A 15,325-nucleotide genomic window follows, 5' to 3' on the forward strand; every position below is an offset into this window, starting at 1 on the left:
ACAACTTCTAAGGAATACTTGGGAAACAGATTTGCCCCCTTGTAAAAATAACTCATAAAGTTGTACAAATGAATTGTTCACTTTAAAATGGTGAATGGTAGAAGTGAATTATTCACTTTATTAAAATGGTTATTTTTATGTGTTATGAATGTCACTTCACAGAGGGTAAAACGAATAAGACATAGGAAAATATGGTCTCTTTTTTGGATACGGTTGTACCAAATTGCTTAGAGCCAGCCATTTCACTATCAGTCAAAAGAATTCTTACTGCTACAGTGGCAAGAAATATCTTAGCACATATATTCTTACACTTTGGTTCTTTCAACCTTATAAGGCAACTCTTCAGGGGTAACCAATTGGATCGAAGAGTATATTTTGCATATTTACTTAAAAAATTCTTAAGTATTACAAAAAGAAAAAGTAGTCACTCATATCCCTACGACTGGCATTAAACATATTTAACAGTTTGCACATTTGTTTCAAATATGTTATTATCTATAAATAGATAAATACAGATGAAACCAAACTCCATGCCAATCTCTTCCTTCTTCCTCTCTTCCCCAGAAGTGTATCATTCCTATATGTGGTTTTTTGCTTTTGATGCATGAGTGGTTCCACAGAACATATACTACTAATTGGTTACTTTAAAAAAATTTGTATGACTGGTATAATACTGTATATATTCTTTGCATCTTGCTTTTCTATAAAAAACATTATGGTTTTTGATAAATGAAGATCTCATGCTACACTGCCCAATATGACAGCTTCTAGCTACATGTGGCTAGTAGCTACAGTATTGGACAACACAGATAAAGAAAATTACTATCATTTCAGAAATTTCTATAGACAGTGCTAATATCTAATACATTCAGTTTCCTGCAGTATTATACTTTCTTGCAAGAATATGTTTTATTTCATCTATTCTTTTATTGAAGAAATTAAGTTGTTTCCATTTTCCCTTGCACATATGTGAAAGCTTTTTTAGGATATATACCAAGACAGAACTGCTGAGTCATATATTATATATGTCCTCAACTGAACCAGGTAGTGGCAATTGCTCTCAACTCAAAGTGGCTACACCAGTCAACACTCTAACCATCTACACAGAGTCACAGTGACAAAACTGGAGACTCAGGATATCTCAAACTCACATTCTCCTCAAAGCAGTTGTCAAGTTCTGAAGTAGCACATAGAGGGCTAAGGAGTTAACCCAGAAAAGTCTCAAAAGCAGGGCAGAAATCCTCAGTCTCTTGTGCTGAGTAAAAAGTTTTATCTGGGTTTCCAGTGAATCCCTGGAGAGCCCCAACCTAGGGACAATGCAAACCAGAAGTAGACTGAGGCTTACCAACTCTATAACCCAACCCTAACCCAGCACAATCTTTGAATGAGTTAAGATGAACAGTTGATAACGCTAATAAAATAGCAAAAGAAAACTCTAACAAAATAGCAAAAGAAAGGATGAATCCTCTCTGGGGGAAGAGACCATCAGCTGGAGCCTCTGCAGTTATTTATATAATTGTGACTAGTATTCATCAAAAAAATTACTAGGCATGCAAAGAAAAGGGGCCACACGATAATATTACTATATTACAATAGTAATAATAGAGGCACAGATGGCCACATACAAGCAGACAGGGAAGAAATAGCAGTCAAGAACATTAAAATAACTATGGATAATAAGTAGAAAAAGAAAAGTAGGCCAGGCATGGTGGCTCATGCCTGTAATCCCAGCACTTTGGGAAGCCGAGGTGGGTGGATCACCTGAGGTCAGGGGCTCGAGACCAGCCTGGCCAACATGGTGAAACCCCGACTCTACTAAAAATACAAAAAAATTAGCTGAGTGTGGTGGCAGACACCTGTAATCCCAGCTACTCAGGAGGCTGAGGCAGGAGAATCACTTGTACCCAAGAGGCAGGGGTTGCAGTGAGCCAAGATTGCGCCATTGCACTCTAGCCTGGGCAGGAAGAGCGAAACTCCATCTCCAAAAAATAAAAAAAAAAAAGAAAGAAAGAAAAGTAGATTAAAGGGTAGAAATTTCAACAGACTCAAAATCTATTTTAAAAAGAATAAAATTGGGTATTATAGAACTAAAACAAATCAAATTAAGAACTCACTGGATAGACTTAGCAGTACAGTGGGCAAAGTAGAGGACATACTAATGAACTCAAAGACAGGTCAATAAAAACTTTCCAAACTGAAGCACAGTGTTTTTAGTTTTTAATTTGTTTGTTTTAAGGGATGAAATACAAACAAGACAGATGAGAGGGATGTGGCAAATGGTCGAAAGGTCTAACCTATGTCTAATTGAAGTCCCTGAAGGAAAGGAGAAAAAGAATGAGGTATAGAAGTGGCCAGGCACAGTGGCTCACACCTGTAATCCTAGTACTCTGGGAGGCCAAGGTGGGGGGATCACTTGAGTCCAGGAGTCCAAGACCAGCCTGGACAACATGGCGAAACCCCATCTCTACAAAAAAATTACCTGGCACTGGTGGCGCACACCTGTGGTCCCAGCTACAGGGGAGGCTTAGGTGAGAGGATTGCTTGAGCCCTGGAGGCAGAGGTTGCAGTAAGCTGAGATCGTGCCACTGTACTCCAGCCTGGGCAACAGAGTGGGACCCTGTCTCAAAAAAAAAAAAAAATGGGACAGAAGCAATACATGAAGTGATAGTTTCTGAAAAACTGATTAAATAAAACAACCGATACAAGAAGCTCAGCAAATCCTAAATAGGATGAATACAAAGGAAACCACGCCTACATGCATCATAGTAAAACTACTGAAAAATTGGATAATTTTTAAATAATCTTAAGAGGAACCTTCAAAAGAACAAGATTAAGATAACTGATCTCTCCACATAAACAATGGAAAGCAGTAAATAATGGAAAAATATCTTTAGAAGTGCTGAAAGAAAATAATTTTATGCCTATTAAAAACATCCTTCAAAAATAAAGGTGAAACAAATACATTTTCAAACTAATCAAAACAAAAAATGTGTTATTAGCAGACATGCAATACAATACCAGACATATCAAAATGAAAAATTTTATACTTCAAAGGATACTATCAAGAAAGTGAAAAGAAACCCCACAGAATGAGGGATAAATTTATAAATTTTATTTTTATTCTATTTTATAACAGAAAGCTATTGTAACATTATAGAAAGTTATTTACTTATTTTAACTAAGAAAAAATTTTAATTTATTTTAAAACCAATTTTTTGGATTAAAAAGACACAACTTATTTTTAAAAAAATAGAATTCAGGCCAGGCACGGCGGCTCACGCCTGTAATCCCAGCACTTTGGGAGGCCGAGGAGGGCGGATCACGAGGTCAGGAGATTGAGACCATCCTTGCTAACATGGTGAAATCCCGTCTCTACTAAAAATACAAAAATCTAGCCGGGCACGGTGGTGGGGGCTGTAGTCCCAGCTACTCAGGAGGCTGAGGCAGGAGAATGGCGTGAACCTGGGAGGCGGAGCTTGCAGTGAGGAGAGATAGCACCACTGCAGTCCAGCCTGGGTGAAAGGGTGAGACTCCGTCTCAAAAAAAAAAAAAAAAAAAAAAAAAAATGGAATTCAGAATTTATTCAAATTCATATCATCTGTAATATTTCCTGGGATAAACATATAACTAAGTAATAAGCCAATACATAATTCAGATAATTAGCTTCCTAAATCATCTAACATAGTAGCTAGCACCTGACAACAGGTTAATATGGGGAAAAACACTGGAATCTATTGAATACTTACCAGGCACAGTGAAACCCACTTTACATATGTTACCTCATTTAATCCTCACAACCACCATATGAAGTATAATCCCACTCCTACAGATGAGGAAATTAAGTCTCAGAGAGTTACTTAAACTTTGACCATGATTACACAGTTGCAAGTGACAACGCTGGAATTCAGATCATAGCAACTAATATTTATTGAGCACTTACCATTGTGCCATGGTCTGCTCTAAGTTTATTTTATGTATTAACTCACTTATTCCTCAAAACAACCCTATAAAGTATGTTACTATTATTACCTTCAGAAGAGGAAACTGAGACACAGAGAAGTTAAGTAACTTGTTCAAGGTTATGAAACCAGCAACTGGTAAAGTTGGGATTTTAGCCTAGGAAATCTAACTCCAGAGCCTGAATTCTTTACCACTACACCACCATGTTGCCTCTCCAGAATTCAAAACTGGGGTCTTTCTAAGTCCATTAAGCCAAAATATTTATCAATATGTAATTAATATGTCATTAAAGTCTAGGGAATCAATAATTTAAAATTTAATCCAAATAGATTCTTCTACACATATCTTAATTTTTAAAATTTGTATTTCAAAAGAGTATTTTCTTCTACTTACTACATGAAGGTAGAAAGTTTGCCTGTGTATTTTATTAATTTAGCAGTGACACACAATCCTCATTTAGGAGAAATACAGTAGATTACCAAGCAACCCTTATAATTATAGTAGTATGAACATAAACAGTGGAAGTATCAACTAAATCTCATTTAAGGCAATAATAAGGAAAAGAAATCAGGCAAAATAATAGATTCCACAAACTAACTTGCCTTATAAGCTGTCCTAAAGGGGTGTCTTCCCTAACATACCTTTTCTTGCTGCAACCTTAAAAGCAAACCACGCTGTTTCTTCCGGAGTGGGGGCATTTTATCATCCTCTCCTTTGTCTCGTAGATGTCTGCAAATAATATTTTTCATTGAGACAAAGATTTGATTAAGTTTCTCTTACCTGAATAATGTCAAGAATTCTTGACTACTAAAAAGTCTACAAACCAATTTAACATTTTCAAGTGTGAAAAGCAGTTGCTACATGTAGCCATAACCATTCATATCCAAATAAGTATTTTACTGAGGTAAATGCAAGCCCTAGAATGTGTCCTCTGAAGACAGAAGGACTTGTGGAAATTTACAATATTGTATCATATGACAACATAAGATTACAGTCAGTTAAGTGATAAAAGAGGAAGCAAAGAAAATGTTATGTGGGTAGGAGGAGGTCTTGAAAGAAATACAAATCAAGTATGACTGCCATATTTCTAGCTTGAGAAAATGGGTTGCTCTAATCAAATGAAATGAGGAAACAAAAACATATTAAAATATAAAGCGTTCCATTTTATAAATGAAGAAATTAGTGAAAACTGTGCTCAAAAGAACTTACTTTTTTTGATGCTCTAACCAGGCCAACTCAGCCTTAGTCTTCTCCTTCAAGGCCTTTTCGCGGAGACGCAGGAGTGAAGACTGGTGAGCTGCCCTCATTTCTTCTTCTTTCATATACTGTCGAACCATCTCCATAGTAAATTTAGAAAAGCTATCTTGTCCTCCTGAGAATGGCATGTTCAGTTCCTAAAGTAGATGGTTTCTTTCTTGTTTATCATCATCTAACCTTTTGGTACTTAATTCCACTAAAAGAGGTATGCATTTACAAAAACAAACTATGTATTTAACAAGGCACCAACAATGTAAGAGAATATTCTTTAAAAAGGCACATGAGGCAGATTAACATTCATCTGCTAATTTATTCAGCCAATAAAATTTTAATAAACTACTGCAAGCCAATTACTGTCCCAAGGATACAAAGTGGGTAAGAATTTGTTCCTGTTAACCAAGAGGATTACAATTTGGTAAGAACGAATGTAAATTTCTAAATGGAATAAAGCATTAGAAGAGTGAAGCAAGTACAAAAGCTAGAGAGATAATATTGGCTCAGATCCTCAAAGGCCTTATATATCATTCCAAAAAATAAGTTTGTATTGTGCTTTGTAAGGAAAGTGAAGCCAGATTTCATAGGAAAACTATAAAATAAAACTGATAGCTTAGAAAAATCATTCTAGTAGCTGACAAATGAGACAAGTACAAAATGTTTTCTCATATCTTTGAGAGAACATATCCACAACCATTTACCTCCACAGATAAAGTGAAACACACCTTGGCAGTAGACAGTGTAGTTTTTTCTGGAGAAGCTTCTTCATCAGAGTCATCATGGTGACCTCTTCTCTTTTCCATGTTAAATCTGCGGTGACTCTCTGAAGGTAGTAATGACCGAAATGATTGCTCTTCTATTTCATCTTCTGTCATGGATTCATCAAATTTCAGAGAATATTCTGTTGCAACAGATGTTGAGTCTAAAAGAATATGGAGAAAGTAGATTTTATCATTATAATTGTTCTCAGCAGGTATTCAATTAGTAGCCCTTTGCCTCTTTATGGGACAATCCAACATAAATTCATAAAACTGATCACTAATAAATAGACATGAAATAATAAACAAAATTCATTTGCCTTACAAGCAAGAAAAAACTTCTAAAAATACCTAGAAATATTAGGTTAAGAAATATAAAGATTAATGTTGCAAAAAATTTAGAGAGCTCTTACAAATCAATTAGAAAACCACTAATGCACCTATAGAAAAATGAAAAAAGGTCAGATCAGATGCTTTACAAAATATAAATAGTAAAAGTGAAAAAAAAGTTTAACATTACTATCAAAGAAATGCAAGTAAAAATATCTTTTTAAAAAACTCATTAATTCCAAGCTTAATTAGAACATGACAGCTCTTTCAGTTTGGTTCCTGTGTGCCTTTGATATGGTCTTGCATCCTTTTTTTTAATTGAATACTTCTTCCCTTTCTGGTACTACAAGATACTCCAGGCTCAAACTGTATTTTCCCTAGAGCCCTAGAATCAGCCATTTCTACGAAGAGCTCTTATTTATTTTATTAAAGAATGATATTTAGAAACCACAATCTAGGGGCCAGGCACAGTGGCTCACACCTCTAATCCCAGCACTTGGGGATGCCAAGGTGGGAGGATCCCTTGAGGCCAGGAGTTTGAGACCAGCCTGGGTGACAGAGCAAGACCCCGTCTCTTAAAAAAAGAAAGAAAGAAAGAATTTGTAGGCACTAGTTGTCCTTGTTACTACGGGTGTATCACTGCTCCTGCACTTGCTCAGTGGACAGAGCTAGGCAATATATGGATGTATATTAATCCACGTATATGTGTGTGCACATAGTTACGCATACAATTACAATTGCTTTTATATCCATCCAGTCAGCCAGCTAAACATGAATTCATACTTATGTCTATGATCCAGTACCAGAGTTCATTCTAGTCTTCCTTTCTTGTGTATCTTCCCTTCCAACACTGAGAAACCTGGTATAGGTTTATGTACCGTTCCTTTTGTATTAGGCTTATATTAATAGTTTCCACTCAAGACACCATTTTCCAAAGTTACTTACTTAGATCAGCTCTTTTCCCCTAACCCCTTCAATGTTGTTATGCCATGTATTTGTAACACAGATCCATTTATTGCAGGCTGCGTTCCATTTTGGGAACTCCCAATATCCTGATTAATGTGTGTGTATACATGATTAGTTCACAGATATTAAAATTTACTCATTGTGATACACAGTTCCAAGGTTTTGACAAATACATAGCATCATACAGAGCATACATACACACAGAACAACTATTCTATGTAACAGTTCCTTCATCCTAAACGTCCCTCCGTGCATCCTCTTTGCAGTCAACTACTTCCTCCTCCCCCTAATGCCTAGAAACCAATTGTTTTCCAACTCTTTAGTTGTGCCTTTTACAGACTGTCATATAAATTGAATCATATCATAATACACAGACTTTTGGGACCTGCTTTTTCACTTAGTAAAATTCACTTAAAATTCGTCCATGTGTTGACAGCTCATCTGGTAGAGCGGAGGTCTGGTAGAGCGGAGGACTGTAAAATTCATTTATGTTGTTGCATGAATCAAAAGATTATTCCTTTTAATAGCTGAATAGTATTTCATTGTATGGATGTACCAGTTTGTTTATCCATTCCCCTAGTAAAGGACATCTTGGTTGCTTCTAGTTCTTAGCAATTATGAATATGCTGCTATGAACATCAGTATATAGGTTTTTATGTAGAAGTAAGTTTTCAAATCACTTGGGAAACATCCAGGCATGTGATTGCTGGATTGTATGGTTAAGGCTTACAAGACACTACGAAACTATCTTCCACAGTGACCATATAATTTTCCATTCTCATCAGCAATGTATGCAAGTTCCTATTGCTCTGCATCCTTGTTACCAATTTGTTATTGTCCGTTTTTCTGATAGCCATTCTAATAAGTGTGTTATGGTATCTTGTGATTTTAATTTTAATTTCTCTAATGATATATGACGTTGAAGACTTTTTCTTGTGTCTATGTGCCATCTGCATATTTTCTTCAATGAAGTATCTGTTCAGATCTTCTGTACATTTTAAAAATTGAGTTGTTTTTCCTATTATTGAAGTTTTTTTTTTTTTTTTTTTTTTTGAGACAGAATCTCACTCTTGTTGCCCAGGCTGGAGTGCAGTGGCACAATCTCGGCTCACTGCAACCTCCACCTCCTGGGTTCAAGCAATTCTCCTGTTTCAGCCTCCTGAGTAGCTGGGACTACAGGCGCATACCACCATGCCCAGATAATTTTTGTATTTTTAGTAGAGATGGGGTTTCACCATGTTGACCAGGCTAGTCTTGAACTCCTGACCTCAGGTGATCTGCCTGCCTCAGCCTCCCAAAGTGCTGGGATTTCAGGTATAATCCACTGCACCCGGCCTTCTATTATTGAGTTTTAAGAGTTCTTTATATATTCTAGATACAAATCTTTTATCAAATATGTGATTTGCAAATACTTTCTCCCAATCTGTGCCTTGTCTTTTCATTCTCTTCACAATGTCTTTCACAGAATAGAAGTTTTAAAATTCTGATAAAACACAATTCATCAATTTTTTCTTTCACAGATCATACCTTGAGGTGTTATGTACCTAAGAAGTCATCATGAAACCGAACGTCACCTAGATTTATGTTTTCTTCTACATAGGAGGTTTTTAAGGGTTTGGTTTCTTTGGACAGTGGCTGCCCTGTGAATTCTAGCTGTCTTGGCTTCTTTAGATTCCTAACTCCATTTCTGCAACTCAAGAAACCACTGGGCTCCATGCTCTGCAGTCTGGAAACTCTCTAGGCAGTAAACTGGTAGAACTATAGCATTCATTTTTTTCCAGTCTCTCATGAATCAACACAATTCACTGCCTGAGGCCCACTGTCTTAAAAATAGATATTTCATGTTTTGCCTGATATTTTACTTGCTTTAAGAGGGTAAGTAGGCCAGGCGCAGTTGCTCACACCTGTAATCCCAGCACTTTGGGAGGCCAAGGCGGGATCATGAGCTCAGGAGTTCGAGACCAGCCTGACCAACATGGTGAAACCCTGTCTCTACTAAAAATACAAAAATTAGCCAGGTGTTGTGGTGTGTGCCTGTAATCCCAGCTACTCAGGAGGCTCAGGCAGGAGAATCGCTTGAACCCTGGAGGCAGAGGTTGCAGTGAGCCGAGATCACGCCACTGCACCCCAGCCTGGTGACAGAGCAAGACTGTCTCAAAAAAAAAAAAAAAAGTGTAAGTAAATCTGGTCCCTGTTGTTCCATCATGGCCAGAAGCAGCAGCAGTCCAAGTAATACCTTTTTGTTTTTGTATTTCTGCTAGTCAAGTAAAGCTCTGGGCAAGTAATTCAATATTGTTTAAAGAAGTTAAATAAAGTCACTGTTCATGATATTTTAAAATAGTCACTTGACAATTATTTATTCACTGTTATTGGAAGCCAGGCACCATGGTAAAGACTTGAGATATGGCACAAACAAGTCACATATGGTTACTGTGTTTCCTTCTAAGGCTTACAAATATTATCTATAATTAAATATGCTTTAATTAGAAACACTATATTATTAATGAGATAAAGTTTAGTAAATATTAATGAGATAAAGTTAGAAATCTCCTCAGCTAAATATCCAAATACATCACTTTTAATGTCTACATTCCAAAACACTAGAACACAGTTTCAGTCAAGTTGTTTGCCACTTTATTTACTTATTTTTTTTTGAGACAGGGTCTTGCTCTGTCACCGAAGCTGCAATGCTATGGCTCAATCATAGCTCACTGCAGAGTTGATATCCTAGGCTAAAGTGATCCTCCCATCTCAGCCTACCACATACTAGGACCATAGGCTGTGCCACCAAGCCTGGCTAATTTTTAATTTTTTTGTAGAGACAGAGGTCTCCCTATGTTTCTCTGGCTGGTTTCAAACTCCTAGGCTCAAGCAGTTCTCCCAGCTCAGCCTCCCAAAGTGCTGGAATTACTGGCATGAGCCACCACATCCAGCTTATTTGCCACTTTATAACAAGGATCATCTTTCCTCTGGTTTCTGAACAAATGATAACACATTTATTTGCAAAGAAAGTTACCTTTTTCATCAGGAAGAGATGGAACGCTATCACTTCGTAGAGAATCATCTGCAGCAGTCTGAACCTGTTCATCAATGGAACTCTCTATCTTTTCACCATTAAGTTTCTTCTCATTTTCCTTACAAGATGGAACTGAAGGACTTTCTTGGCGGCTGCTACCACTACTACTTCTTTTTTATGGATATATGGAAACAACAACAACAAAATTAACAAAATAAGGATTATAGCTTCAAAGTAAAGTTATTTGGCCAAATGACTGTACTTTATAGTCAAGATAAAAATGAAGAAAGATGTAATATAAAATAGAAAAAGCTAAGTAACATAAGTCTGAGAATATATTGGAAAAGATGAGAAAGATGAGTAGGAGAGAAGAAGGTTTCACTTTTAAATAATCATAATAGGCAGTGTTGTTAGGTTATCACTCCCTTTTTTCCTTTCATTTCAAAATCAAACTTCTGGGAAAGGGAGCTACTACTAACTGTTTCCACTTCTTTACTTTTCATTAACATCACAATTTATCACAATCTGCTTCCATCCCAACTGCTCTACTAAAACTGTTCTAAATAAGCTTAATCTATACTTTGAATTGCCAAATCCAGTAGATAATTTATTGCTTTGCAATATTAGATGTTGACCATATTTCCTTCTTTAAAAGCTCTACTTGCTAAATAAAATGTAGTAAAATGTTAGGATAATCTGGATGAAAGATATTTGAGGACTTTCTATTATTCTTGCAACTTTTCTATAAGCTTGAAATCATGTCAAAATTAAATGTTAAATAAAAGAGCTCTCCCTTCTTATATCCTATGATTTTACTCTCATCTGCTTTTCCCACCTCTCTAACAAGCTTTCCTTGTTTCTTTCATTTGCTTTAAATTTTTCTGTCTTTCCTTAAATTGATGGTTTTGTTTTGGTCCTTTTCTATCTTTTTTTTTTTTTTTTTTTTTTTTTTTTTTTTGAGGAGTTTCATTCTGTCGCCCTGGCTGGAGTGCAGTGGCACGACTTGGTTCACTGCAACCTCCACTTCCTGGATTCAAGAGATTCTCCTGCCTCAGCCTCCCGAGTAGCTAGGATTACAGGCACGTGCCACAACACCTGGCTAATTTTTTTTTTTTTTGTATTTTTAGTAGAGATGGGGCTTCGCCATGTTGGCCAGGCTGGTCTCGAACTCCTAACCTCAGATGATCCACCCGCCTCGGTCTCCCAAAGTGCTGGGATTACAGATGTAAGCCACCATGCCGGCCCTCTTTCTCTTTTATATTACATATTCTCCTTGGGCAATCTTAACCATAACTTCAACTACTATCATTTAGAGTGAGCCTCAAATTTGTATCACTATCTTTGCCCTTCCCTTGATTTTAAGGTTCAAGTATTGAAATGCCATGTGAACTTCTGATTTTGACTATTCCTCAGCCAAGAAACGAAACATATATTCCCCCGAGCTTTCTCCTCCTTACATTTCTTGGTTTATTTATTCATTACACAAGCCAGGTTAATATACTTAGGATCCTCAGCACATGCTTATTTCCTCTTCCAAAATGCCCTTGCTGCTGTGTCTGCCTAACGACCTATGGAATTCAAGAAATCAGTTCAAGTGTTATTTCTGAGAAACTGCATGGACCCCACCCCAACTCTCAAGGAAGCTTTGGTCACTTCTGTCCCTGTGTTCATATTGTTTTTTTGTGTTTATTTCTATGACAGTACTTATCAGAATATAATGCAATTGTTTGGTTTAATAAGTTTTTGAAAACGTAAATCTTCTAATGAAGCAATAAGGTAAAAGATGTAATGCAGCACACAGTAAGGGACTTTCAAGTCAGAAGGACATGGGGTTGAATCCCAATTCTACCAATTAGTAGTTATATGCTAATCATTCACTCAATAAACTTGTAGTAGATTGCCTACTGTGTGCTAGGTACTTTGCTAAGTTGTGGTGATACAAGTATGCATGGTCCCCCCTAAGATGGCTATAATAAAAAAGACAACAAGCATTGGTGAGGATTGTAGAAAGATTTTACGTGGTGGGAAAATAGTATAAAATGCTGCAGTTACTTTGGAAAATAGTTTTGCAGTTCTTCAAAAATTTAAACATACAGCTACCTTACATTACCTAGCAATTCCATTCCTAAATATATACTCAAGAGAAATGAAAACATATCCACACAAAAGGTTATACGTGAATGTTCACAGCATTACTTATAATAGTTAACAAGTGGAAACAACCCAAATGTCCACCAATTGATGAATGGATAAATAAAATGTGGGATATCCATGCAACAGAATATAACTTGGCCATATAAACAAAGTAGTGATACATGCTACAACATGCATGAAACTTGAAAACATCATGCTAAGTGAAAGAAGTCAGTTACAAAGGGCCACATCCTGTAATGATGCCATTTATATAAAAAATCCAGAATAGGCAAATCCATAGAGAACGGAGATAGGAAATAGATTAGTGGTTGCCAGAGGAGGGTATAGGGAGTAACTGCTAATGGTTACTGAATTTCTTTCTGGGGTGATGAAAACGAAGCCCTCAAAGAGCTTCTAGTGTAGAATGTAACTGACTAACAAAGAAACATATACACATAGGGTGGTCAAGACTATCACAGCTATACTCATAGTGCTGTAGGAGAACACTTAGGTGAGAGCTAAAGCAGACAGGGGATAGCACTGATTCTTGAAAGGTAAGCAAAAGTAAACTAAATGAGATGGGGGATGGTCTGGAGAGAAGGTATATCACATGCAATGGCACAGAAGACAGACAGCACGGTTCTTCTAGAGAACTGGACATAGAATGAGTGGAGTATAGTAAGAGAGGAAATGCCAAGAGATGGGGCTAGGGATGGACCAAAGGCTCAATTATAAAGAAAGTTTTATGCCAGGCTAAATAATTTAGACCTTAATTTGAATATTCTGAGGGAATACTGAAGATTTCAAATAGGTGAATAACCAAATTGGCTAGAAATTTTAGAAAAATCACTCTGGTTACCATGTGGCTAATGAATACAGTGGAGAAAGATTAGAGGATGAGGACAAGTATTAGGAGTTCACCATAGTAATCCAGATGATGGTTTACATGAAGTTTCAGTGAAGGTGTCAGTAAAGGTTAAATGAAAGTCAGATAGTTTCAGAGACATAATAGCTACTCAATAACTTTTGGTACTTTTCCCACATTTTCATGTCTTTTAGTTTCATGATTTAATTTTTTAAATTGGGGTTTTACTATACTTGACAATGTCAGTATGTTACCTATAAAAATGCTGGAAAGTAGCCTCTAAAATCTTCTAATCCCAAGATGGAACCATAATTGAAAGCTATAGCCATTCATATCACACCAACTACCAATGACAAGCTATTCAATTTTTTTTTTTCTTTTGAGATGGAGTCTCACTCTGTCACCCAGGCTGGAGTGCAGTGGTGCGATCTTGGCTCATTGCAACCTCTGCCTCCTTAGTTCAAGAGATTCTCATGCCTCAGCCTCCTGAGTAGCTGGGATTACAGGCACACGCCACCACGCGTGGCTAATTTTTGTTTTTTTAGGAGAGATGAGGCTTTGCCATGTTGGTCAGGCTGGTCTTGAACTCCTGACCTCAGGTGATCTTCCCACTTCGGCCTGGAATCACAGGCGTGAGCCACTGTGCCTGGCCTATTCAATATTTTTTATAACAATAAAAATTTGTAACATCAAGAAATATGAATGTCAGCAAGGAAATGTGCAATAAACACAGCCTTTGAAGGCAGATAAATTAAGGTGCAATTCCTTAAATGTATCATTATTTATGTGACCTTGAATGGGTTTCTTAACATCTCCATGAGCCTCAGTTTTCTAACCTATAAGGATAACACCATCTGCCTTGGAAGGCTGCTGTGAATATTAAGTGCAGGAAGAACAATTTATACAATGCTTGTACAATGTAGGTTCTCAAGGAACAGTAGTTACATTATTACATGGACCAACTATTTTGTAAATTGGCTAATTAGGGGAGCCAGCACTTTGAAGGGCACACACTGTTCTATTTAAATAAACAAGATTAAGAAATCAAAGAAAGCAATTTTAAGCCATTTTTCAGAGTCTACTAAACTGTACTGACAAAGAAATCAAATTGTCTTCACCTTCTATCATGATTCTTGTATCCTGAAGACTCAGAATAACTATCATATGAAGCGGAATACTTCTGATGCTTTGAGTCAAGGGTCCCTTCTTTACTCCGAGAGAGTAAAACAGATGGACTTTTCCTACAAATAAAATAAAAACTGATTAAACATTCAAAGTCTCTAATAACAGAAGGATTTTAAGTATTGCTTAATAGTAATATGAGAGAAAATCTTGAATAGATACTATAAAATAACTTACAACACATCAAAGAATATCTTCTGTTTTACTAAGAAAGTAAACACAAGTCACTCCTAGTATCAATGAATGTAAACAGAGACTTAAAATCTATGAATTAGAGACAGTCAAAATATGATTAAGAAAAACACACACACACACACAAATATGGTAATGTCACCCAGTCCCACCAAAAAGAATCTCTTTAATGACTTCATTGCTCCTAGAATAAACTCCAAAATCCTAAGTCTGCAAGGTCCTATACCTTGATCTGATCCCTGCATCATCTCATACCATTTTCTTTGCTCTCTGCCTCCAGCCACAATGGTCTTTATTTCTTTTCTTAAATATGCCATGTTCCTTCTTCCTTCAGGGCCTTTGATCTACCTATTCTTTACCTCCTTTACATTACTAACTCCTCATCCATTAGATTGCACCACAAGCTTTATTTCCTCAGGAAAGCCTTCTCTGACCTGCTGGCACCCCCAGGCTATTCAAATTCCTATGTTACATATCTCTGAGACATGTGTTCCCTTCTTTCATAACACTTAAATCAGTGTATAAGTATTCATTCACTTAACTGAATATTTGAGTAATGTTTACCTTCCCTACTAGACTATGCCCATAACTGTATTCTCAACCAAGAACAGTGCCTATAACAACAAATACTCATTACATATTTGCTGAATGAATATTAACCTAACAGACAGT

At 36.6% G+C, this 15,325-nt stretch overlaps 1 protein-coding gene across 5 annotated transcripts in view; it reads right to left on the reverse strand.

Moving 5' to 3' along the window:
* Positions 1-15,325, reverse strand: part of CEP350 (centrosomal protein 350) — a 168,221-nt gene that overhangs the window by 56,353 nt on the left and 96,543 nt on the right. For all 5 annotated transcript variants that reach the window (XM_032160857.2, XM_032160858.2, XM_032160862.2 and 2 more), the window contains exons 21-25: positions 14,398-14,520; positions 10,282-10,451; positions 5,937-6,133; positions 5,170-5,354; positions 4,602-4,689 (exon numbers count right to left, since the gene is read on the reverse strand). In XM_032160857.2, coding sequence (XP_032016748.1) covers positions 4,602-4,689; positions 5,170-5,354; positions 5,937-6,133; positions 10,282-10,451; positions 14,398-14,520 — 763 coding nt within the window. The remainder of the gene's footprint in view (positions 1-4,601; positions 4,690-5,169; positions 5,355-5,936; positions 6,134-10,281; positions 10,452-14,397; positions 14,521-15,325) is intronic.

Source organism: Hylobates moloch, unplaced genomic scaffold, assembly GCF_009828535.3.
Source record: "Hylobates moloch isolate HMO894 unplaced genomic scaffold, HMol_V3 SCAFFOLD_8, whole genome shotgun sequence".
NCBI lineage: Eukaryota > Metazoa > Chordata > Mammalia > Primates > Hylobatidae > Hylobates > Hylobates moloch.